This window comes from Callorhinus ursinus, unplaced genomic scaffold (assembly GCF_003265705.2).
Source record: "Callorhinus ursinus isolate GAN/ISIS: 27379988/994484 unplaced genomic scaffold, GSC_fseal_2.0 scaffold75, whole genome shotgun sequence".
NCBI lineage: Eukaryota > Metazoa > Chordata > Mammalia > Carnivora > Otariidae > Callorhinus > Callorhinus ursinus.
Window position 1 is genome coordinate 2,749,776 of NW_027397137.1, and position 23,296 is coordinate 2,773,071.

Consider the following 23,296-nt stretch of genomic DNA (forward strand, 5'->3'; position numbering starts at 1 on the left):
CGCATGGGGTAGATCGGGGCCAGCAAACTAAGGCCCGTGAGCCAATCTGCCTGTTTCCATAAGGTTTTGTGGGGAATGCAGCCATCTGGGTTGGTGGTTTACCTGTTGTCTGTGCGTGCTTTCACACAACAGTGGCAGAGTTGAGGTAGATATCATATTGCCAGAGTCTAGGCTATTCACTGCCCGGCTCTGTACAGAAAAGGTTGGCTGACCTCCGGGCTAGACTGTCAGGTTCTAGAGACCAAGGTGGGAGCATCCATCATCCATGGCCAGCAGGCGGGTTTTGTCCACACCAGGAAGTACAGGTGTGTGGTGGGAATGGGGGAAGGGGAGACCAGGGCTCTGAGGAACCTACTAAATACCCCCCAGGGGGAAGGGTGAGTGTGTAGGCATCAGCCACTCCCAGAACGTGCCAGTCATGACGTCAGATGAGCACGTTCTTCCCCAAACCTTCCTTCCCTCCTGTTTCAGGCATTGCTGTGAGCCAGGTGGGGAAAGAGACATGAATCCCACCATGCCTGCTCTTCCCCACTGCAGATTTCTGAGCCTAAGGTGGGCCCATGGTATTGGATGCCAGATAGGAGCTTTGACCTTAAGCTTTGTCTTTAGATTGGACTGGATTTCTAATGCCTAGAAATAAATGAATTACCACAAAGCTTTCGGGAAAAAAGTCTTTGCCCAAGGTTCCATTCAGGTATGAGGAAGAACAATTCAGTGTGTTTGAAGGCAGTTGTAGGACAAGGGAAGGTTCTACTAAAATGTTCTGCCATCATACAAAGGCTATGGAGGGGAGTTTGGAAATGTCTAGTAAAATCACGTGTGCATGTATTCTTTGACCCACAAACCCACTTCTGGGCGTTTACACGAAGTTACATCGGGGAAAACTGTAAAAATTTGCATCCCTATGGCTATTTGTGATGTCACCTGCACCAGCAAACGACTGGAGACAACCTGGATGTTCCCAGGGAGGGAGCCGGGGGAGGGAAATGCTGCACACCGACATGTGGGGCACGATGCGTCCGTCCGTGAGCGAGCGAGGACCCTCTTTAAAGACTTCAAGTGAGGAAAGCCAGGTGGAGAAGACAGGAGAGCATGCATCTGGCAAAGCGGGTAGGCACGTGTAAGCGCCCCTCTCTCCTCTCGGGATGGTCCAGGACAGAGGCCCCCAGAGCCAGGTGATGGTTCAGCTCAGTGAGCACCACCCCTGCTCCCGCGCCTGTTCCTTTGCTGTGACAACCCGCCGAGCACTTTGCAGGCTCCAGCATATTATGGGTCTGCTGTGTCGAAAGTTCAAGACCTCTACAGATGAGTTACATGCTTTCACTTCCCAAAAAGCCACCCACTGGGCCAGATTTGCTGGCTTTTACTGTGATTACAAGTGGCTGGCAGGGGTATGCTGCTTAGTAGATACTGAAAAAAATAATAAACAGTTCAAGCAGGTCCCTTTCAGGTGATAACTTTCACATGGACTTAGAAACTGCCTTTTCTTAAGAAACTCCTGCTACGGAGAGAAGTCTTTTCAGGGAGATAACTTTACGTGTTTCCATCCTTACTTGATTTCTGCCACCAGAAATGGTATGTTTACTACGTACATAAATACTTTTGAACTCTAAAGTTAGAAACAGAATTTACTGCCTGTGTAAAAATCTTCCAAAGAATTTTAGTTCTTTTTTTTTTTTAAGATTTATTTATTTGAGAGGGGGAGGGGCAGAGGGAGAGAATCTCCAAACAGACTCCCAACTAGGAGCAGAGCCTGACGTATGCTCAATCTCACGACCTTGAGATCATGACCTGAGCTGAAACCAAGAGTTGGATGCCCAGCCAACTGAGCCACCCAGGCACCCCAAGGAATTTTAGTTCTTTTTTTATTTATTTATTTGACAGACACACAGCGAGAGAGGGAACACAAGCAGGGGGGAGTGGGAGAGGGAGAAGCAGGCTTCCTGCGGAGCAGGGAGCCCGATGCAGGGCTGGATCCCAGGACCCCGGGATGATGACCTGAGCCGAAGGCAGACATTTAACTGACTGAGCCACCCAGGCGCCCCCAAAATATTCTTCTTGTTACAGTAGTTTATCCAAAAAATTTCAGTCACTAGTCCATGAGAATTTGGGAGCCCTGTACGGAGTCGGGGGCTGGTTTAATTCAAGAGAAACTGCCTGTCAGTGAGCTGAGTTTGTGTGTGTCTTGGAATAGCACAGATGCCCAGTAAACGGTCATCCACTGGTTTATTCGCTGGACCGTTCCGGACACTCGGCCTTCTGGAGGATGTACCGGCTGCCTTCTTCAATAAGCTCCTCTCCCAGAGCAGCCCCAGAATGGCACTGGACAATCGAAAGCTTGATCTAAACCGTAAATGTCAACTCCCAGCAGTGATCTGCCACGCAGAGCCTGTGTGTGGCGCGGCTCTCCCCTCTGTCCGGTCAGCGGATGGGAGTGACCCCCGCTTTGTTTCTGTGCTGTCCACTCGTTTATAGGCAGTCTCAGAAGGCAGGGTCCAGCTTGGCTCCGCTCCTCTTTTCCCAGCTGTGCCTGTGGGGTGGCGGGTCAGCAGCCCCCCCTTCTAACTCCTGTCCGTGCTCCTTCCGATTCCCATTCCTGCCCTCCTCCCCACCTTCTTCTGGGGGATGCCACTGGAAGGGAGGGGAGTGGGAGGCCAGCTAGGAGCAAGGTGCTCGGGACGCCTCTGTGGGTGGCATCTGGTTGGGGTGCCCACGGAGGAGGGGGTTTTCCTGGGACAGGCCCTTCTGTCCTGCCTGGGTGGCCAGCTTCTGTGGACTGCACTGCTCAGGCTCCCTTTTCCCTTGGCTTGGAATTGGGCTTGGTAGGATGAGAGAGAAGCTGGTGTATAAATCCCACTCCCGGGGCGCCTGGGGGGCTCAGTCGATTAAGCATCTGCCTTCAGCTCGGGTCATGATCCCGGGGTCCTGGGATCGAGCCCCGCATCGGGCTCCCTGCTCCACCGGAAACCTGCTTCTCCCTCTGCCACTCCCCCTGCTTGCGTTCCCTCTCTCGCTGTCTCCCTCTGTCAAATAAATAAATAAAATCTTAGGAAAAAAAAAAAAAAAGACGCCAGGCTGAGCCAAGTGATACGCGCTGTCTCCCTCCCGGGTCATGATGGAGTCAGAGCGCCTGTGGCCCCCCGGAGGCCCTCCCCACTTTTCCCACGCGGTCGTTGCTCACCAGGCCGGTTTGTGTTGGCAGGAAGGAGGACAGAGTGGGCCTTCCGTGACAGAATGGTCCCTTTGCTGTAAGATGCCACCTGGCTTTAATTTCTGGACCATAACACACTCGTCCTGTTAAGTCTTGGTTCTTGAGTAAGTGAATGCTAAGGGAGCCCACAGTGCACCCCAGCCGCTCCTCTCGGCGCACGCCAGACGGAAGGGAAGCACGTTTAAAGGAGTTAAGCTTATTTATTTTTCTCAAATCAAGACCCATCCCCTTGGGGCAAAATTGTGACATTCAGGCCCATCCGAAGCTTACATTTTCTTTTACAGCCAGCTACCCAAAGGCTAGGGCCAGCGCGCTGCCTGCCCTTCTGTGCGCTTGAGTCCAAAAAGGACGGGACTGTTTTGTGCAAGACCTGGCACTTAGGCTCAGGAGGCTTTCAGCTTGGGCCCTTACAGCCTTTGCCTCCGTGTCGGCGCTTCATTGACCTCAGACCTGGCAGCCTCCTCCGGGGAGACTGAAGACGCAGCAGCGGGTTCCGAGGTCTGTCGTGTCTAGGAGCCCCGAGAGGTGCGGCTGGGCCGCAGCGGGGTGCGCGGCTGCTCCCGGCCACGGCTGCAGGCCCTTGTGGAAACCAGCGCGGGAGACGGGGAGGTGGAACGCTTTTCTGGAGTCCGCGCTCACCGTGGTTTCTGAGGGAAATCTATTCTGATGGTGGAGGAGGTCAAAATGGAGTCCGTTTTGGCCATTTCCACCCGGAATCAGCAGTCATCAGTATTTTCCAGGCTAGCGAGCCCAGCGTTCTTGAGGATCATTGTCAGTAATTAAAACTCAAAGGTGATTGTTTTAGGGGCGCCTGGGCGGCTCAGTCCGCGAAGCGGCTGCCTTCGGCTCAGATCATGATCTCAGGGTCCTGGGATCGAGCCCCGCGTCGGGCTCCCTGCTCCGCGGGAAGTCTGCCTCTCCCTCTGCCTGCCGCGTTCCCTGCTTGTGCTCTCTCTCTTTCTCACTCTCTCAAATAAATAAATAAGTGAAATCTTAAAAAGAAAAAAAGTCGGTTGTTTTAAAAGTTCAGGTGGATGCTGACAGCAACGGGCCCTGATGTGATGGGGCAGTGTGTACTGGAGGGTTAAAAGTCTTCCTGAAGTACAAATCCTAACTCTGTCTGATGTTGGCTTTTATATAGTTTTTAGTGTCTTAAGGTATTGTGAAATCACATAAGACAGTATTTACTACGAATTGTTTTCACAGATGGTTTTGATCAGTGGGCAGAGGTGATGGTCACCCAGTGTTGTGCCTGTATCGTGGCATGGAAGGTTAGTTGGTATGGATGGAAATAGAGAATCAGATTTTTTTTATTAGTTAAATTAGTTATACTCGTTTCAGGTGTACAATGTAGTAATTCAACAGTTCTCTACATTATTCAGTGCTCATCATGATAATTGTACTCTTAATCCCCTCTATGTTGAAAATATGGGACACTTCATGAATTTGCCTGTCATCCTTGCTTAGGGGCCGTGCTAATAAATAAGCAAGCACGATAATTAGATGTCTGATTAGCGGATGGTTGGAAGGTGATAAATGAAGGCTGGATATTGACTTTCAGTGGGGCCCTGGGAGGCACCGAGGAAGGGGTAAGAAGTCACGTCACGTGACCAACACTTGGCGCCCTCCAGGGAGATGTGCATCCCATCCGGCCCCAGAGGAGGTGTGCAGTGGGCTCTAGGGAGGACACACTCTCTCAACTTGAGATAATCGACAGAGTGCAGACGTGGGTCTGCTGGGAAGCGGTGGGGGCCGCCAGCTCTTTAGCCCCGTGGAAGCTCCATGAGGACAGGCACCGAATCCATCCTCGATAAATATTTGTGAGGGGCGCCTGGGTGGCTCAGTCGGCGAAGCGTCTGCCTTCGGCTCAGGTCATGGTCCCGGGGTCCTGGGATCGAGTCCCCATGTTGGGCTCCCTGCTCAGCGGGGAGTCTGCTTCTCCCTCTCCCACTCCCCCTGCTTGTGTTGCCTGTCTCGCTCTCGCTCTGTCTCTGTCAAATAAATAAACAAAATCTTTAAAACTAAATAAATAAATATTTGTTGAACTAAACTGAGAAAGGAAGAACATGCCTAAACAGATGCTCTAGACTTTTAACAAGTTAGGACAGCAGGTAATGAGCTTCCCCTGGCTGAGGAGTTTGGCAGAAATGTCGGCAGCTTTCTGGGGGGCTCCGGGTGGTGGTGCTGTGTTACAGGGGGGTTGGACTGCGTCAGTGGTCCCCCGTTCCTGGCTGGCTGTCAGGTCACCTGGGACCTTGTTAAAAGTATGGGTTCCAGGCTCTGTTCTCTGGGTTGGAGATGACATATAGTAGCTCCTGGGGTGATTCCAATGGACAGAACAGTGACCCCTCAGACTCATTTCAATTCTTCTGTTTTTATGTTTCCTAATAAAATCTAGCCTAGTGTCTGAGTTTGGGTATTGTTTTGTAAGGCAGTTACTCTTGAGTCTCAGGTGACTGCATCCAGCAGATATGTGATGTGTATTTCTACTTGCCTGGCCCTGTTCTGGGCACAGAGGGTGCAGCAGTGAGCCAGAGATGACAAATCTGGCCTTCTCGGATCTGTGTTTAGTGGGAAGAGACAGACAAATCCAGGTGGATTACAGCGCAGACAGAGGCGTGTGGGGAGTAGGGAGGTGTGACTGCATTTTGTAGGCTGGCCCCGGGGAAGGGCTCTTCCATGAGGCAGCACTCGAGCAGAGGCCCGGAGAGAGAGGGAGTGAGGTCCGTGCGGAAGGGTGTTCCAGGCCAAGGGAACAGCCAGCCCCAGGCCCTGAGAAGGATGTGTGCTTCCATGTTGGAGGAGCCGCAGGGAGGCCCCAGTTGGAGCACGGTGGACATGCTGTGGGAGCGGAGGCAGGAGACAAGCAGGAAGGGGGGCATTGCTCTTGCTGAGAGCTACGTGGTCAAGAAGGTAAAATGAGGAGATTGGTTTTGGAAATGCCAAATTGAGACACCTTTTATAACATGCAAGGTGAGTGGTCCCAGAGCCGCTGAATATGCATGTGGGATTCAGACAAGGGGTCCCAGACAGAGACGTAAGCCTGAGTGTTGACTGCAGAGCAGCTGGGTGAAGCCATGGCTTGAGATGCAGTCTCCCGTGAGCAGAGACAGGCCAGAGAGGCGAGGTCCAAGTCCGGGCGCTGAGACACCCCAAAGCTTGGAGGCTGGGGAGGTGAGGAGGAATCAGGGAGATGGAGCAGCAGGGAGATGGGGGGGAAGCTGGGAGGTGCATGCGTCCCGGAGCCCGGGGAAGCAGAGAGTTAGGAACAGGCCCAAATCCCACGGTGGCCAAGGGACAGAAGGTCTGTTGGCTGGCCTTGGCACATGATGCGGAGAAGAGCTGTCTCCTGGGTTCAGGTGGAAGGGACGGGGGATTTGACAGCCGGGAGTGCAGTCACCTCCTGCAAGGGGCTTCACTGCTGGAGCACCGAGGCACGGGGCCGTGGTTGGAGGAGGCTCTGCGGTCAAGACAGTTGTGTGTTGTTTCCTTTCCTAAGATGGGAAATAGAACAGCCTGTTTGTAAGCAGATGGGAGTGATCCTGGTGGGGACAAGTGAGTGATATGAAAGAGAGTTGGGGGCATTGGTGGGGTGCTGTCTTGCGTGGGTGGCGGGGGGCTTCCAATGCCCGTGGCGGGCGGTGGGAGTTAGGAGGTGGTGGATGATGGTGTCTGTCTCCACGTTTGCTGCGCCAGGGACTTTTAGTGATGGTACAGAAAAGCTCTCACATGTGTGTTGGAGATCTTGTCAAGGTTAATATGTTGCAGTCTTTCTAGCCAAGTCTTAGTGTCTCCCATTTCTAGAATGTTCTGGAAGGTTTCTGTGTGGCTGTTCTACACCCTAATTAGGAAAATGTCTACGCTTCGCTGGCGTGGAAACAAAAGAGGGATGCATCCGTCATTTCTCCTTTGGGTTAGCGTTCTTTCAGAATATCTATAGACACCATAAAAATGTGGAGATCAATGGAGATTTAGATTTAATGTCTTTCCTGAGAGGAATTTACTTGGAAGGGCTTTAAAAAATCTTTTTAGCAGAGAATGATCTCTTTGATCGCCATATGCCTATTAAAACATTTTCCCCCCTCATGGGTTTAACGAGAAAAAACCATCAAAGCCTTTTTACAAACCACATAGAAGTAGCCGGTTTCTTAAATGGCTGGCCTGAAATTAGCAAGGCTGGCAAGCCCCAAACAGTGGCCTTTCTGTGTTACTCCTTCCACGTGTGGGCCGATCAGACAGCATGCAAAGAGGTGAGGCGAGTTGGAGATAACACTTCAGATTTTAAGAAGAGGTCATTGCAAAGGCTGCATCCCGTCCCACAGTGAGCCAGGCGTGAGGATTCATGGGTTATCGCTCACTGTGTGTAATTGTCAGTGTTGTTAGAAGGTGTTCATACCTTGGTGCCACTTAGGACTTAAGTCACGCTTTCTGCTTTCGAAGCCCATAATGGTAATACTGTGTGTGTGTATTTTCATAAAATAAACCGTGAGAGGCTAACCTGGCAGGCGCAATCGGCCGATCAGTTTTGGATCTAGTCCAGTGTATGGACGGTTATGGGTTGTGATCGGCAGTCCATGTCCCTATGCTGCTGCTTTTGTGTTTCACACAGTATTAAAACTAATTACGGTACCTAGGCAGATAGCATCGTAAAATAGAGGGAGTTATTTTTTCTGAAGTGTGTTGATTGGCAGGGGGAAGGGCTTAGAAATTAAACTTTAAATTCAGTGGATAAGCCTCAAATAATTAATCTCTCGTTACTAGCATTTCGTTCCTCACTGGTCCCACAGTCACCTCAACAGAGACTGAAGACCATCATAAAAAGAGAAGGCTGGTCTTTTTTGTCTCGATATTATTAGGTGGTAAAATCTGGAAGGGGCACCCGATCTTCTTTGTCTCCGTGGCCCCGGGCATGTGGTAGCTGCTCACGAAATATTTGCTGAAAAAAAATAACCTTCCCAAAAGACTTGAAACACTTTAAAAGAGATATGTGTACACCTGTGTTCTTAGCAGCATTATTCAGCCAAAAGGTAGAAACAACCCAAGTGTCTGTTGATGGATGAATGGACAGACGCAGCGTGATGGTGATGAATCCGTATGGCGGATTAGTACTCAGCCCTAAAAAGGAAGGACTTCTGACACCTGCTACCATGTGGGTGAACCTTGAGGACATTCTGCTCAGTGAAATATGCCAGATGCAGAAAGAGAAATACTGGGTTGATTGCACTAGAGTAGTCAGATTCATGGAGTCAGAAAGTAGGAGAGTGGGTGCCGGTGGGGGGGGTGCTGGAGGAGGGAAGGAGGAGTTAGTGTCTCATGGGGGACAGAGTGTCAGTTTGGGGAAGATGGACATGTTCTGGAGGTAGGCGGTGGAGATGGCTGCGCAGCACTGACCTGTGTACTTAAAAATGGTTAAGATGGCAAATTTTCCGTGTATTTCACCACGATTAAAAAAATGAATCTTAATGCTGAGAATAATAGTGAAAAATAACCACTTGATCATAACGGTAAGTTGACAATCTTGGCTATTGCTGCAGCAATATAAGTGTATATACGCCTTGTCTTTCCTTTTTTTTTTTTTTTTTAAATATTGACTAAAAACTGACGATGTTTCAGTGTGGGACCTGGGTGAAGTTTATCTCCTGTCTCTTTTCTGAAAGATTAGATCTGAAATAGCTTTTCAAAAAGTTGCAGTTACCAACTCTTGAGCAAAAGGGAGCATTTAGCGAATCTCCGGAAATATTTTGAGAGTTAAGGTATTGCACCTTTGATGAGAATATGTTTAAACGCCTTTGGAAAATGTGCAGAAAGAACTGATTTTTAGCTAAAACGATGTCTCCTAAGATCCCTGGAAACCTATAAGGGGTTTTGGGGAGTGGTTAGTTGTTTGTTTGGGAAAGAAGAGCCTACCTTGCTCTCTGGAAATAGAAATTTCCCTCCCTCCACAGTCACCCAAATACAGGGACAAACCTGCTCTTGTACTTTCTTTAAAAAGCACCATTTGGGGCTCCTGGGTGGCTCAGTTGGTTAAGCTTAAGCGTCTGACTCTTGGTTTCGGCTCAGGTCAGGCTCTCAGAGTCGTGGGATGGAGCCCCGGGTTGGGCTCCGCACTCAGTGTGGAGTCCGCTTGAGATTCTCTTTCTCCCTCTCCCCGTCTCAAATAAATAAATCTTTAAACAAAAATAAAAAAGCACCCTTCAGCATGAATTTTCTTTTCCATGGTAAAGAGGATCCTTATTTTCACTGGCATCAGTGAATGGGGTCTAGCCTTGTGACTTTTACATAGGAGTCCTGACAATCCACCGCCATTCCTCCATCGGTGGGATTGTCTCCTGCCAGCAGGTGGATTACGTAAGCCCAGAGGCTGAGGGAAACTCCAGCCGGGGAGGTCCCCCTGGGCTGGGACACCTCCGTAGGGAAGGGGCCCTTTGTGCTCTTTTCTCCACTTCCCTAGCCCCCTCCCGAGTTCACCTACACAGAGGGAAGGGCTGGGCAAGCAGATGGAAGCATCCAGGCCACCTGTCGCTGAATATCCCTTTGCAGACAAGCAGTGTGGCTCCCAGTTCTTCTTCTAGAAGCTTGGTGGATATGAGGCTGCTTACGGCAGCTCCCCGATCAAAGCATGCTTGGCTTCGCTGTCCAAGGGGCAGAGAACCAGACTCCTGGACTGTCTGGATCCCTGAAGACAGGCCACCCTGTGCAGCCTCTTGGCCGACAGCCCGCACCTTCTTCAGGTGTGACACCGGCGGCTGTGAGCCCAGTGGGGACCGGGCTCCTGATCCTGGCCCTCGCTCTGCTGGTCAGCAGTCAGGGCCTGCCCTGGATGTGTGACCACCCCCAGGATGTGTGTGTGGGTGTTGTCTCGAGTCTCTGCAGCCGAAAGCACAGGTGGAGCCTTAGAATGCCAACTGAGGCAAGCTAGCGGTCCACGTTGCCGCATAAGGACGAGCACGAGAGCTGGAAGCCCACAGACACAGCTTCGTGTGGGCCGTGGGTTTAGAGGGTCCTGCTCTCTTCTCTCCAAGGGTGCTGTGACACTCTTGCTGCCCACAACAAAAACTGTCCTTGGACCTGGGAGGCTGATGCCGCGTCTGGGCTGCCGGGGGCTAACCCTCCATCTGCCTGGCCCCGTCGGGCGTCCCTGCACACAGGAGGAGACCCACACTCCAAATGGCTTTCCTTGTCTGAATTCTTCTTATTTTAAAGATTTATTTATTTTTAAAGATTTTATTTATTTGCACAAAGAGAGAGTACACGTGCACAGACGAGGAGCGGCGGGCAGAGGGAGAAGCAGGCTTGCCACTGAACAACTGAGCAGGGAGCCCGACGGGGGACTCGATCCCAGGACCCCGGGATCATGACTTGAGCCAAAGGCAGACACTTAACCGACTGAGCCACCCAGGCACCCCAAGACTGACTGATTTTTAGAGAGCAAGAACCTGCCAGCAGGGATGGGGGCAGGGGGGGAGGGAGAATCTCAAGCCGACTCCGTGCTGAGTGCAGAGCCTGAGGCAGGGCTTGATCTCATGACCCCAACATCATTACCTGAGCTGAAACCAAGAGTTGGACGCTGAACCGACTGAGCCACCCAGGAGCCCCTTCTTTGTCTGAACTCTTAAGAGCAAAGCTAAACTTAGACACAGTGATTTTGAAGGCTGAAATTATTCTCTCCATTTTATAGATGACCAAACTGAGGGCACAGTTCAGCCAGCTTGTGGCAAAGTGGAGACCAGATCTGATTGCTTCACTGTGAGGCTTCCGTCCCTGGCCTTTGATGCATCGGGGGGGGGGGGCATCCGCTCAGTCTGCTTTGGGAGACAGGCTCGGACCTCTTCTTTGGAGACCAGGCTTAGGCATCTGCTGAGGTTGTCTTCGGAGGGAAGCACTTGGAGAAGTAGTCACGTCATGGAACACTGTTCAGCGTTGTGGGCTGGGCTCCGGGGAGCAGGCTCTGGGCAGAGTGTGGCTGTGTGTGGGTGCTCGTGGCATGCCCTTAGGGTCCACACCCGTGAAAGGGGAGAAGGAGGCAGGAGTGGGCGGTGGGGGTCACGCTGTGATGGAGCCCGGGGACAGTCTCTGCTGCCCTACAGGGCACGCGAAAGCTAGAAGGACCCTGCAGAGTCAGCCCAACTTGAGCAGAAATGGCCAGGCCCTTATTATCCAGTATCACTCAGTCTTTACCTGTGGCTGTCCCCAGGAAGGGCATGACCGGGGGTGGGGGGCAGGTGACCTCTCTTGCAGCGGGGCAGCCCACACAGATTTACCCCCACGGCGTCTTCCACAGGGCAAAAAGGGTATTTAAAATCCCAGGTGGTTAGAGGACTCTCTTGCCTTCTGGGGGTAGGGGCGGTGCTCATGGACTTCCTACCAGTGGGAACTGGTCTGTCTTCAGCTTTCCTGCGCTCCCAGGGGCTGGCTGGGAGAAGAGTATGAAAGAAGGAGCTTCAGTGTTGTGCAGGCCGCTCGCTGGGAGAGGTCCTGAATAGTGTCACCTTTGCTCAGCATTGACAGCCGGAGGGCACCGAGGGTCCTGCCGCACCCCTCCGCCCCCCCCCCGCCCCGTGCCCAGTCTGTGTCCAGACCACGGTGGCCCCGGGGGGTAAGGCACAGGCAGCAGAGTTGCCGTGGAGGAGAAGCCAGGAGAGTCACTGCGTCCGGAGACCCTGGGCAGGGCATCAGACCCTGGGAAAACCCACCCAGAGAGCTGGAGCTAACTGGCTCCCATCTCTCGGGACCACAGGGCCCCACTCACTCCTTTAGCAAACCTTTACTGAGCGCCGTGCTCAGCCCTGCGCTCAGAGCTGCTGACCTGAAGCCGCCGGGATGCTCCAGGAGGTGGAAGGGGGGAGGAAGGGGAACACGGACGGCTTGAGGAGAGATTCGGGGGGAGCCACAGACCGGACACGCGGACTCGTGGAAGAGGAGGGCAGAGGAAAGGAGGTGGGTGGGGGACCTCAGGCACCCATGGAACAGAGTGGGGAAGAAAGGCCTGGGGAGTGCAAACAGCCTTGGTGGCCCTGGGATTCGAGTCTGAGCTGTGTGTGGGTGCTCCTGACACATGGGTCACCCCCCCCACCGTGTTTCAGCACATGGTCACGTCCCTGTGGGCGTCACCTGCTGCAGGGACGAGCCACAGTGCCCCTTGGGGGGCCTGCTGAGGACGCTGTGCCCGTTCTGGAGCTTAGGCATGCCACCTCTGATCTGGGTCCTGACCAGCAGCAAAGCAGGGACTGAATGAAAGTCTGGGGGGTAATTTGATGTGAGTCCTGTGCTGAAAGTCGGCCCTGAAACAAGAGGAAAAACAGAGTCATGCCACCCTGTTTGAGAAATTAAAACATCCCGGGGTACCAGGCACTCTTCTGGCTGCACCACCCATAAGCTCTCGCCTGTGCCCCCAGAACAGCACTCTTGATCATCCTACTTTGCGGGTGGATGACGAGGACACCAGCGCCCAGAGACAGTGTGTGAGGCTCCGTGGCCAGCCGAGAGGAGCCCAAGCCAGTGCTCGGACCCGGGTCTAACAGACTGTGAAGCCCCTCTTCGTCACGCGGCTCTGCTTTAGAGAAGGCACAGAGTGTATCCTGGGACCATAGGCAGACAATGAACTTGAAGCCAGGGTCCTGTGAATGGACATGGTTACCAGCACGTCTTAGGGGCCTGGGCTGTGGGTGTGTGATAAAATCCCCCCCACCTCTTCGCCTTTCCAGTCTTCCTGACAGGGATGGGTTGTCTCGGAAGGTTTCAAAATTCAGGGACCACCCCCTCCCGGCAGTAACCACCCCACCCCCCCAGGGATGGGTGGTCACTGCAGAGGGAATGGTAACTCCTGTGTCCAGGAGGATTCTGTTTTGGGGATGCATGACTCTTAGGTTCTTAAAACAGGGACCCCCTCACATCGGCCCTCCTGCACCCCAGATTCTGCTCACTCCACCTCCACCACCAGAATTAACCGGCCAAGCCCTGAGTGTTCCGTGGACATCTTTCACTGTGCTGTCCGCTTGTGGCGGTGCTGATTTTCCCAAAGGGAGCCGGGGAATCCACGTGGCTCTTGACATGTGTTTTTCTAGTACGAACCTCATTGGAATAGTAAAGCACAAGTGTGCGTGCACACGGGGCCCGAATAAATTGCATAATCAAGCCCCTCTTAGCTAAGTACTGTAACATCTGTTTGTGTTAAGTGGGGCCCTTTGAAAATGATTTTTTTTCTCCCTTCTTTAGAAAACACCCTTAATTTTAGATTGTGGAGAAATGGCGTGTGGCAGTTACTCTTGCTTTCTTGACAAGATGTGTTTAAGTAAATGAGATTCATCTCCAGAACTGAAGCATAGAAAGAACCTGATTAACAAGATCAGCGCCTGTAATCACGTGTAATAGCTGTGGGCAAACAGCCCTGCATAGCTGGGCCGGAAATGCCGCTGCCGTGGGTTCTGGGCGCCGGCAGCCTTCGGCAGATGGGCTGGTAATGTAATTAGGAATCGTTGTGTTAAATGAGCCATTATTTAAATTATCTGCTAATTTTTCTATCTATTAACCTGCTGAAAAAGAGACAGTGATGTCTGAGAAATCTCTGGCTGCTAATCGCTAACTAGGAGCCTAACTCATTTCTTTTCTTCAGTGCAACATTTCACCTTACTGTGGCAACAAGCAAATGGCTTTCTGTGAGGTTACTGCCCTGTGCATCCATGGAAGATGGAGGAGGGACAGACAGTGGGAGACAGACATGCACGGTCCCCTGGTCGGTTTCAGCTGGTGGTAGGATGGTCAAATGATTCGGAGCCCCTCGAGGCTCTTCGCTTTCCTGGCCACACTGTTTTTGTTTCGATCAGGCTCTCTTGAGTTTGAGGATATTTGGTCTTGAGGGCGCATGAGGCAACGTATGCATGAGTCCACCTTCCCTTGGTTCTCCCTGGCCTGAGACACTGGTGGGGGCAAGGCAGTGGGGCAGGAAGGAGCCCGTCCCTGCTGGGACTTCTGGGAGGTGGCAGAGCGCGGCTCCAGCTGTCTGCGTGAGGAGCCAGCAGGCGGAGGACTCCATCCATCAGCGGTTGTGTATTTTGGGTTGAGGGCGCTCCCAGGAGCGTTCACTCCCTGGCACTACAGGCCTGCCCTGGGCGCTGAAGCCTCTGGCTCTTGCGGCTACAGAGAGTAACCGGAACCTGAACTAAGTACCAGGACACGTGGGTGGGCACCAAAACCTCATCTTGGATTCCAACTTCGGTTATCCTTGGATATTTAAGAGGTACGTGTTTGGTTATTTGGTAGAGCAGCTGGGACATGAAGTTAGCCCGCCCTCACCATCTCCAGAAAACCTAAGTACTTTGCACATGTGTATCAGGAGTTTGGCCTCTTGAACGGCCTCCCACGTCTTCCAGCTTCTTGGCAGGTGTGCCTTTGTCTCTCCTCCCAGGTATCAGCTCATGTGTGTTCTTCCCCCCGCAGGTCAGGTGATGAGCAAATTCCTGTTAGTTGTAGTCATTAATGGGAACTGTGGAAAAGAGACCAGAAAATGTGTTTGGCCCTCCAGCAGCTTAACAAGCTCGTTGAAAGAAAAGGTAGGCAATTTGGAGAAATGGGAGGCCAGTAAAGATCGAGACCTCCAGGAGTGCCTGTCAGAATCAGGCCAATGCAAAATGAGGAAAATCAAACCCCACAAAATGTGCCATTTTAAACATGAGTGAGCTTTGTCTAGGCAGGGCATGAGGATATGGCCGTCCCCAAGAACAAGCTTAAAGAGAACGTCCTGAAGAAACTCGCAGAGTCAGGGAACCAGCCCTTGGCCAGAGGTCCCTCAGGTGTCATGGAGTTCATGTTGGTGGCCACCGAGGACTGACCTCAGTCTTCCGTCTCCTGCTGAGAAGTGCATGTGGATTCAGCACCAGGAGATATTGCTCGCTCCCTGAGAGCCTGCATCGGGGGAGCGGGTCATTCACCTGACTGCTTTTACCCCTCACAAGCAACCCCTGGGAGCACACTGTCACTCGCCTCCTAGGCCACAGAACAGCTAGGCACAAGCAGAAGGAGCCTGCCCAGACGCAGGTCTGTGAGCAGTGGGGTGCCCTTTGATCCTGCGCCCTGCTCAGCGAAGTGCAGAAGCAGCAGCTCTCTGACATGCAGACAGACTGCCCATTCACATTCCAAACCTCTCCAGTTCCCACCCACTGTAACTGGTGCAGAGTAGTTGTCCTTGTTGCAGGATTATTTTGTAGAATGGCATTGTGCGGGTCCAGGTGGGAGTGGGGGGCCCGGAGGGTACTGTTGAAGAAGTACACGTCTAAGAGGGGAGTGTTTGCTGGGGGTAGTAGGATTCTCACACATCTTCTCTCATCTTCTAGAATAGATGGTCTAAGATCTTTTTGCCCTCTTGATCTTTTGTGTATAGTTCATAGGTGTGCAGTACAGACTTGTCTTATAGATGAATAGACACATTTCTTTGGCTCAGAATATGCAGATCTGCCACTTAGTGTCCACCCAGTAAAAGTTTGTCTGCCCCCCCCGTTTGTATATTCCGCAACTGTTGCTTTATCGAGCACCTACTATGCCCTGGGCGCTGTCCATGGTGCTGGCGATGAAGAGCAGAACCACACCAGGGCCCACCCTCCTGCAGGGCCCCCTGTGCTGGGGGCACGTCATCTGGAGAAGACTGTTGGACTCCCTCCAGCATGGAAATGGTGCACTAGGGGCTGGGGACACAGAATTCTAGGAATGATTTGTAAGGTGTTTCCAAGAGCACAGAGGAGGGAGATAATCTGCAGGGGCGAAAGCAGGAAGGTGGTGTTTCTGACGCTCCCAGGGGGGCTGGTCAGTAGTGGCCAGTGCTGCTTACAGGCTCCTCAGCAGGCAGAGACCTGGGAGGTCCCCGGGGAGGCTGGCAGGCCTGAAGCCTGGACAAAAGCCCCACCTCAGCAGGTTGAGCAGGGGAAGGGAGGTGAGGAATCCAGACAGGAGCTAGACTCACTGATGCTTGCCTGTGACAGGGACTAAGGGCAGAAGCTCTGGGGAGTGTGTTTGGGTTTTTGCTGATTCTAAGAAGTGACAAAAACTTGTCAACTCCTGCTGTTCTGGACCTTCCTGGGCCTTTTGACCTGGACCACAGGCAGCTTTTGAAGACAGACCTGTGGATATTTCAGTCCTCTCTGCTGGGTGCCTAGCTCTGCAGGGCCGTGTCTGCTGCTTTCCCTCAGGAGGGCCCTCGGAACACAGGCCCCAGCTCGTCACACATTGCTGTGTTCTAGAAGAAATGGAACACGAGTTCCCCAGCGTAGGGAGGGAAGACGACTCGCACCTCCGGGCTGCACATCTGCACCCCGGTGTAAGGTGGGAACGTTGTCTCTCTCCAGCACTTCTAAGTCATTTCCAGTTGTGTTTTGAGAATGCAAACATTCCTCGGATTTGAGGACACCATGCGTGCATTTTCATTGTCCCTTGATGGGGCTGAGCGATGTGTTCTGGGGTTAGACCATCGTGTGTGTGGACTTCAACCCAAGGAAGCAGGAGATGATTCTGGAAGTTCGGGATGAAGGAACCTGCAGAGGATCCGGCAGGTGCATGGAGACAGGCTAAGAGGCGGCCTGCACCCAGAGCCTCGGAGGTTCAGTCCTTTCAGAGCAGATGGGGTGAAATGTATAGGGCAGGGGGCGCTAAGCTTCTTCTTCTATGGTTCAGACTCCTTCCCGATGGGAGGCTTGGCTCTGGCAAGAAGTCAACACGCATGGCTTCCAGCATTGGCTCACAGAAAAAGGTGTTGGCTTGTTTGCTGTGCACCTGAAAGGCAACCAAGTGTTTACCCTGGACATCCATCCTTTGCCTGACTTTGGGCTGCCTCATCTCTTGGGGCGATTTCTCTCCTCAGATCATAAGCTCTAGGAACAACTGGGGTGGCCAGCTTTGCCAAGCCGCGCCTCTGAATTGAATTTTCTTGTGAGCCAGCCCCTGCTGAACTAGCTGGGAAAGAGAGGGTCGTACTGAAAGCCTGGATGGTTTGGAGTTGTCTGCGTGTAAGTTGATGCAGTCTGTGTTCTGGTGCAACTTTCTCTGCGTTCCTGACCCCTGCCTCTGCAAAAGGGGACATTGTGCGTCGTGGTAGAGGTATGGGTGGGGGTGTATGAAAGCTCTCGGGTCTGATATGATGTGGAGGCCGTGGGGGGAACATCTGCCCAGAAAGGCCTTGGTCACTTGGGCCGTTATGCCCAGGACAGTAGTCTTGTGTCCCTCTGACCACGCCGTGTTGTGCAGGAGCATTTGGTGGGGAGGTGGGATGCCCCAGCGGCTGGCCTTTCTGCACACGACCTGCTGGTGGCCGGGTGCGTGGAGACCCAGAGACACTCACAGAGACGACGCGCTCTCCTGACTGGCCACGAGCGTGGGCAGGAAGGATGCTCATGTTAGAGGCTAGAGCTTTGATTGTGACTTCTAATGACCGATGAAGTATTCCTCACCATTGTACAATTGGTGTCTCGTTTGGTTTTGTATTTTTCGGGTGGTTGAGGTGCCTTGCCACATAAACTCAGCCACACTCTCTGCTTTTAAAGGAGTGGAATTGCCTGATTGGCTCATGAAGGAGTCCTGTTGCCTTTTCTTCTCCTTTGCCTCTCTGCGCTTTCATCTAGGCAACTTGAAAAGCTCCTCTTGCCTCCAGGAACCCTTGAAATCTGGATGCAGGGCCCTGTGAGTTCCATGGATGAGCTTATGTCCACTTGGACCCGGTGTCTGCTCTTGGGACAAAAGCCTTGGTGCTTGACAGGCTGCATTTGGAACTGCATTCCCAGAATGGGTAAAGGTCCCATCCTTGCTGTTTTCACATTGGCCGTTTGTGATACTGTGACTTTTAAGAAGAAATCTGTATTTGGTCTTATTCCAGTTCCCGGCGGAGCTCCTGAAACCCCAGGCATTCCCGCAGGGAGAGGACTGATAAAGGCATCTTCTGTGGTGCATAGCCAGCCCCTTTGGGCCACACCTGAGTGACTTAATGAGCTGGCTCTTGGAAAGCCCCCAGGATGGGGAACCAGCCTGGGAGGAGAGGTGGAGTCTAGTCTCTCCTCTGGAGGGCAGAGGTGCTGGAGGTTGTTATCAGTCACCACCAGGGGTTCATGGAAATGTGGCATGGGAAGCCAAAGGATTAAGAAAAATGTATCTGATTGGATGTACGGGGGATGAACTCGTTTCTTAAAAGAATTGAAGTTGAGGGTATTTAAAAAAAAAAAAAAAAAACCCTCACAGAAGGGCGCCTGGGTGGCTTAGTCAGTTAAGCGTCTGATTCCCGATCTCAGTTCAGGTCTTGATCTCAGGGTAGGGAGTTCAAGCCCTCCCCCCCCCCCCCCCCCCCGCTTTGGGAGCTCCACACAGGGCAGGGGAAGCTACTTTAAAAAACAAAACAAAACACAAAACCCACCCAGAGATTCTGATACACCCACTTTAAGGATCATATTGTGGTAAGCCACGAACAGGAGCGTGTCTAGGAGCAGAGAACTCTGTCCTGTAGGAAAATCTGGCCCATCCAACTGACCTGCGCACGGAGCTCCTAAGCCCTGGTTACCGGCTCAGACTGCTGGATGCACGGGGGATCCCTCCGCATCGCCATTTCCTCTCCCGTCAAATCCGAGGACATGCAGGCTTCTTGGCACACCTTTGTACGTTTATGAGAAATTCACATGCAGTCCGATTCACGTTGTGGTTTGGGAGCTCAGGGCTGTTGGGCATCAACTATTTGAATAGGGAACCAGATAATTTTTATTCAAGCTGCACGCTCTCTGAAATACCCACACCTCTCTGTGGGGGAGTGAGATCTTGCACCTTTGCGAGTGACTCTGTGTTAGTAAATGCGGATGAAGCGCAGAATTCACCTCCTAAAGCTAAGGCATATAAAGTGACTTTTATCATCTCTTTATTTAGTGCTTTTTTTTTTTAAGATTTTATTTATTTGAGAGAGAGTGAGAGAGAGAGAGCATGAGCAGGGAGGGCCAGAGGGAGAAGCAGGCTCCCCACTGAGCAGGGAGCCCAACACGGGGCTCCATCCTAGGACCCCAAGACGATGAGCTGAACAGGCAGACACTTAACCGACTGAGCCACCCAGGTGCCCCTATTTAGTGCATTTTAGGTTCACGTCAGGCCTTAGTCCCCAGATATGTGTCCCCGCCATCCCTGCAGGTGGCACGGACGGGATGTTCAGTGGTGGGAAGGACACCCTCTGGGCTCACAGAATAGGCTCTGGTTTGAGAAGACATGGTGATGCATTTGTTGTGCCCAGAGCTCTAGGGCAGGCGCTCCCAGGACGATTCCCCGCCATTTCCACAGCCTCCTGCAGGGAAGGCGGGTGAGCTCCTTGGATCAGGGATGCAGCAGCTGGGTTTGCTATCTGATGGCTGGCAGCCCACAACTGAGCATCTGGGGAGCCCGCGCACGGCAGGTTCAGGCATACCAACGGCACCTTGTTTATCTTTTCCCGAATCTAGAATGTCCTTCTACCAAGAGAAAGGTTAGTGTCTTTGACTTTACCTTTGAGAATCCCTTAGCTGTTCATTCAACAAATATTTGAGTGTCTGCTCTGTGCCTGGCCCTGTTCTGGGCACTGGGGACAGAGCAGAGAACAAAACGGCCCGAATCCCCGCCAGAGAGGGCACATGCTGGTGGGCTGGAGGGAATAACGGAGGGCTCCTGGAGCCTAGGGAGCGGTAGGTGGGTTACAAGAATGCGTTTGGAGGAAGGCAGTGTGGGTTCAGACCCAGCCCCGCTACTCACCCCAGCGTGGTTGGGCAGGTCCGCCCCTCGGCGCCAGACTGCCCTGTGAAATGGGGGTGATGGTGGCGCTGCCCTCAGAAGGGCCTCGTGAGGATTAAACAGGTTAGTGTATTCGAAGCACTGTAAGGAGTCCCTGGCACGTAGTAGGAGTTAGCTGTCCACCGTCGCTGTGGTTATACCAGGAGGTGATGAGTGGCGTCGAAGCGGAGGGGGTGCCCGCAGGGCTGCGGATTCCATTCAGAAGGGGGCACTGGAGGAAGAGAGAGAATGTGCGTACGAGGACCCTGCAAGAGCAGTCTACACTGGTACGGACCCCAGGGGTGGGGGCGGGGGAAGGCCCCAGTAGAGCGTCTGCACTGTCCACGGAACAGCTTGGCGGTCAGCGTGGTAGAGGTGGAGTGAAGTCGGGGCACCGGCGAGTGGCGCACTGTGACGTATGCTTTTGCAGGGTCATGGTGGCCAGTGGTTGGAGTGGACCCATGGAAGAAGCAGGGACACCGGCTGAGCAAGAGACAATCATGCCACGGGCCATGTTGGTCCCAGCAGCGGTAGTGAGAAGTGGGAGGGCACGGAGTACAGCCTGGAGGAGGCGGTGGCGCACCTTCCTGATGGGCCGGACATGGGGATGCAAGGGAGAGAAGCGCAGATGGTGTCGCCAAGCTGGGCGGCCTGAGCCGACATGATGGAGCCACCATTAAAGAGATTGGAGCGTCTGGGCGTGCTGGGAGGTCAGTTCCAGACACGGCAGACTTGAGATGGTGTGTTTGTTCCCTGGGGCTGTCATGGTGACGTGCAGACCGGGTGGTCTAACGCAGAAATGTCCCCTCTCACGGTCCGGAGGCCAGAGGTCTGACATCAAGGTGGCCGCAGGGCCGACCTCCCTCTGGGACCCCGGGGAGAGTCTGTCCTTGCATCTCCTGGTCCTGGTGGTGGCCGCCCGTCTTCGGAGCACCGTGGCCTGCGTCCGCGTCACTCCAGCATCTGCCTCTGTCACATGGCCTTCTCCCTGTGTGTCTGCGTCTTCTCGTGGTGTTTTCCTCTTAGGAGGACACCAGTCCTGTTGGATGAGGGCCACCCTAACAGTCTCACCTTGTTGACATCTGCAAAGACCCTGTTTTCCAAGTCTGGCCACATTCACAGGTCCCGGGGGGGCCAGGACTCCAGTGTGTCTTCTTGGGACACAGTTCAACGGCTAACAGACGGCTGTTGGACATCCCAAGTGGAGGTGTGGAGTAGGGAAGGCCTGGAGCTCAGGGGCGGCCCAGGTGGGAGACGCAGGGAGTCACAGGTGGGTGGAGGGCACAGAAAGCCAGGTGACTCGGTGAGGTCACCACGGGGACCGTGTGCCTGGTGCCCAGAAGTGGTCGCAGGGCTGACCAGTGGGAAACTCTGGTCCCCAAGAGGGAAGAGAAGCCCCAGCAGGCTGAAGTGGGCAGGTGCAGACGTTGGAGGAACACTTGGAGGGACACTGGCTGTGCCGTGTCCTGGAATCGAAAGCAAAGACCGTATTTCCAGAAGTTTCCAGAAGGACAGAGTGGCTGACTGAGGGACATCCTGCTGGAGGGGGGGGGTGTCCAAGTAAGAGAAGGACAGAAAACACGGGTTTTGGCAAAACTGAGGGTTTGACCAGAGCAGCGGCGGGAGTGTGGAGAGAATTCTAGGTAGAAACTTACCCACCTGGATTTCCTTATCTACAGCTTTTTAAACTTGATTTCCAACCTCTGGGGTCTTATCTGCACGTTCTGTGTTTACTTCTGAAAGGTTTCCTCGTTGTGTGTACAACGGGCTATGCGTCCGGACTTGGGATGATGCTGAGCACGCCCTGCCCATGGACATCACTGCTTGCCGGGGGTGGGGGGGTGGACAGCGATTCACATACAGTGTGGTGGCTCGGGCCACTGGTCCCCAGGGAGGTCCCAGTCCACGCACACCAGACTGGCTGTCAGAAAAACAACCAGCGATGCCAAATTGGAGGCGGATTTGGAGCAGATGAACCAGAGGAACAATGGACCGTGGGAGTGTAACTTGGTATTGTCTCCTTTGGAGAGGTGTTTGGAATTAAAACAACATTAAAAATACACTTACTCTATGATCCATCAAGTTAGAGCCCTAGGTATCTACCCAAAAGCAATGGAAACAGACATCCACAGAATGAGTTCTACAAGAACATCCGTACCAGCCTTGTGCCCAAAAGGCTGAAACCAGAAGCAACCCCAGTGCCCATTGAGGAGGACAGACGTTGTCCGTGTGAGGAATACTGCTCAGCTGTAGGACAAGTCTCAGCACACATCACTGCAGGAGAGGAGCTCAGAAACCTGTTGATCAGAAGAAGCGAGATGCCCCCTACCCTGCCGGGCAAAAGAACAAACCCACCTATGTTGATATACTGTCCAGTCCATGGCAAGCAAGTCAGAAGGTGCTTGCCTCTGAGGAACGGGAGGGGTTGCCTGGAAAGGGGGCAGGAAACGAGCTTTTGGGAATAATAGAAATGTCTGTCTCTTGCTTTGGGTGCAGACCATGCCAGAGCCCACCGGTGGAAAAGCAAAGATCTTGCATTGTTATTGTATGTAAATTCAAAGTCATTAAAACCAAGAAATGACACGTGTGACAGGTGTCCCCAGGTGCTGTGGGGCACAGATGAGGGAATGCCAGCTTCCAGGGGGAGGCTGTGGGGGCATCCTGGGCAGGGCCCCCACCCCGGGTCAGGATTTCCAGGTGAGATTGGAAAGGCAGGGAGACAGCCTGGGGTGGGACAGGGCTCTGCCTCGGAGCAAGTGCCGGTGGCTTAAAAAGGAAATCATTATTTTGCTGAATTTAGCTTCTTGTAAGGGCCTCTTGTATATCTGAAGCAAAACGGATCCCCCTCTGTGCTGTAAGCTTCTTAATGGACTGTGTTCAGATTTCAGTTTCAAAGCAGCTTTTAAAAAAAATTTCTAATCAATACAAGTTTTTTTCCGAGTAATACATTGTTCTTGGTGCTTCGTTTTTGAAAGATTTATTCAAGAGTGTTGCCTTATTCAAGTAACCTGATAGTGTCTATTTTTTCCCCTTACAAATAAAAGCTGCAGATTCTCGTTGACACTGGAAGCAGCAACTTCGCCGTGGCAGGTGCCCCGGACTCTTACATAGACTCGTACTTTGACGCAGAGAGGTGAGTGACGGGGGCGTGGCTGGGCGCGGCGGGGTTTCGGGGCACCACACCAGTGCTCAAGAATACACTGGAACAGGAGAAGCCGAAAGTCTTGCCGTTTTAAGGGGGATCTGTGTGTGTATATATTTTTGTGTACGTGTAGCTATCTGTGTGGACTTGTAGATGATTGTGTGCGTATTTGTATAGGTTTGTGGTAGACATCT

The 23,296-nt window shown here is 52.8% G+C and overlaps 1 protein-coding gene across 1 annotated transcript in view; it reads left to right on the forward strand.

Annotated features, from left to right (window-relative positions):
• The window catches only part of BACE2 (beta-secretase 2), a 90,668-nt gene that overhangs the window by 13,928 nt on the left and 53,444 nt on the right, over positions 1 to 23,296 (forward strand). The window contains exon 2 of the mRNA XM_025863457.2: positions 23,005 to 23,093. Within this exon, the coding sequence (XP_025719242.1) occupies positions 23,005 to 23,093 (89 nt within the window). The remainder of the gene's footprint in view (positions 1 to 23,004; positions 23,094 to 23,296) is intronic.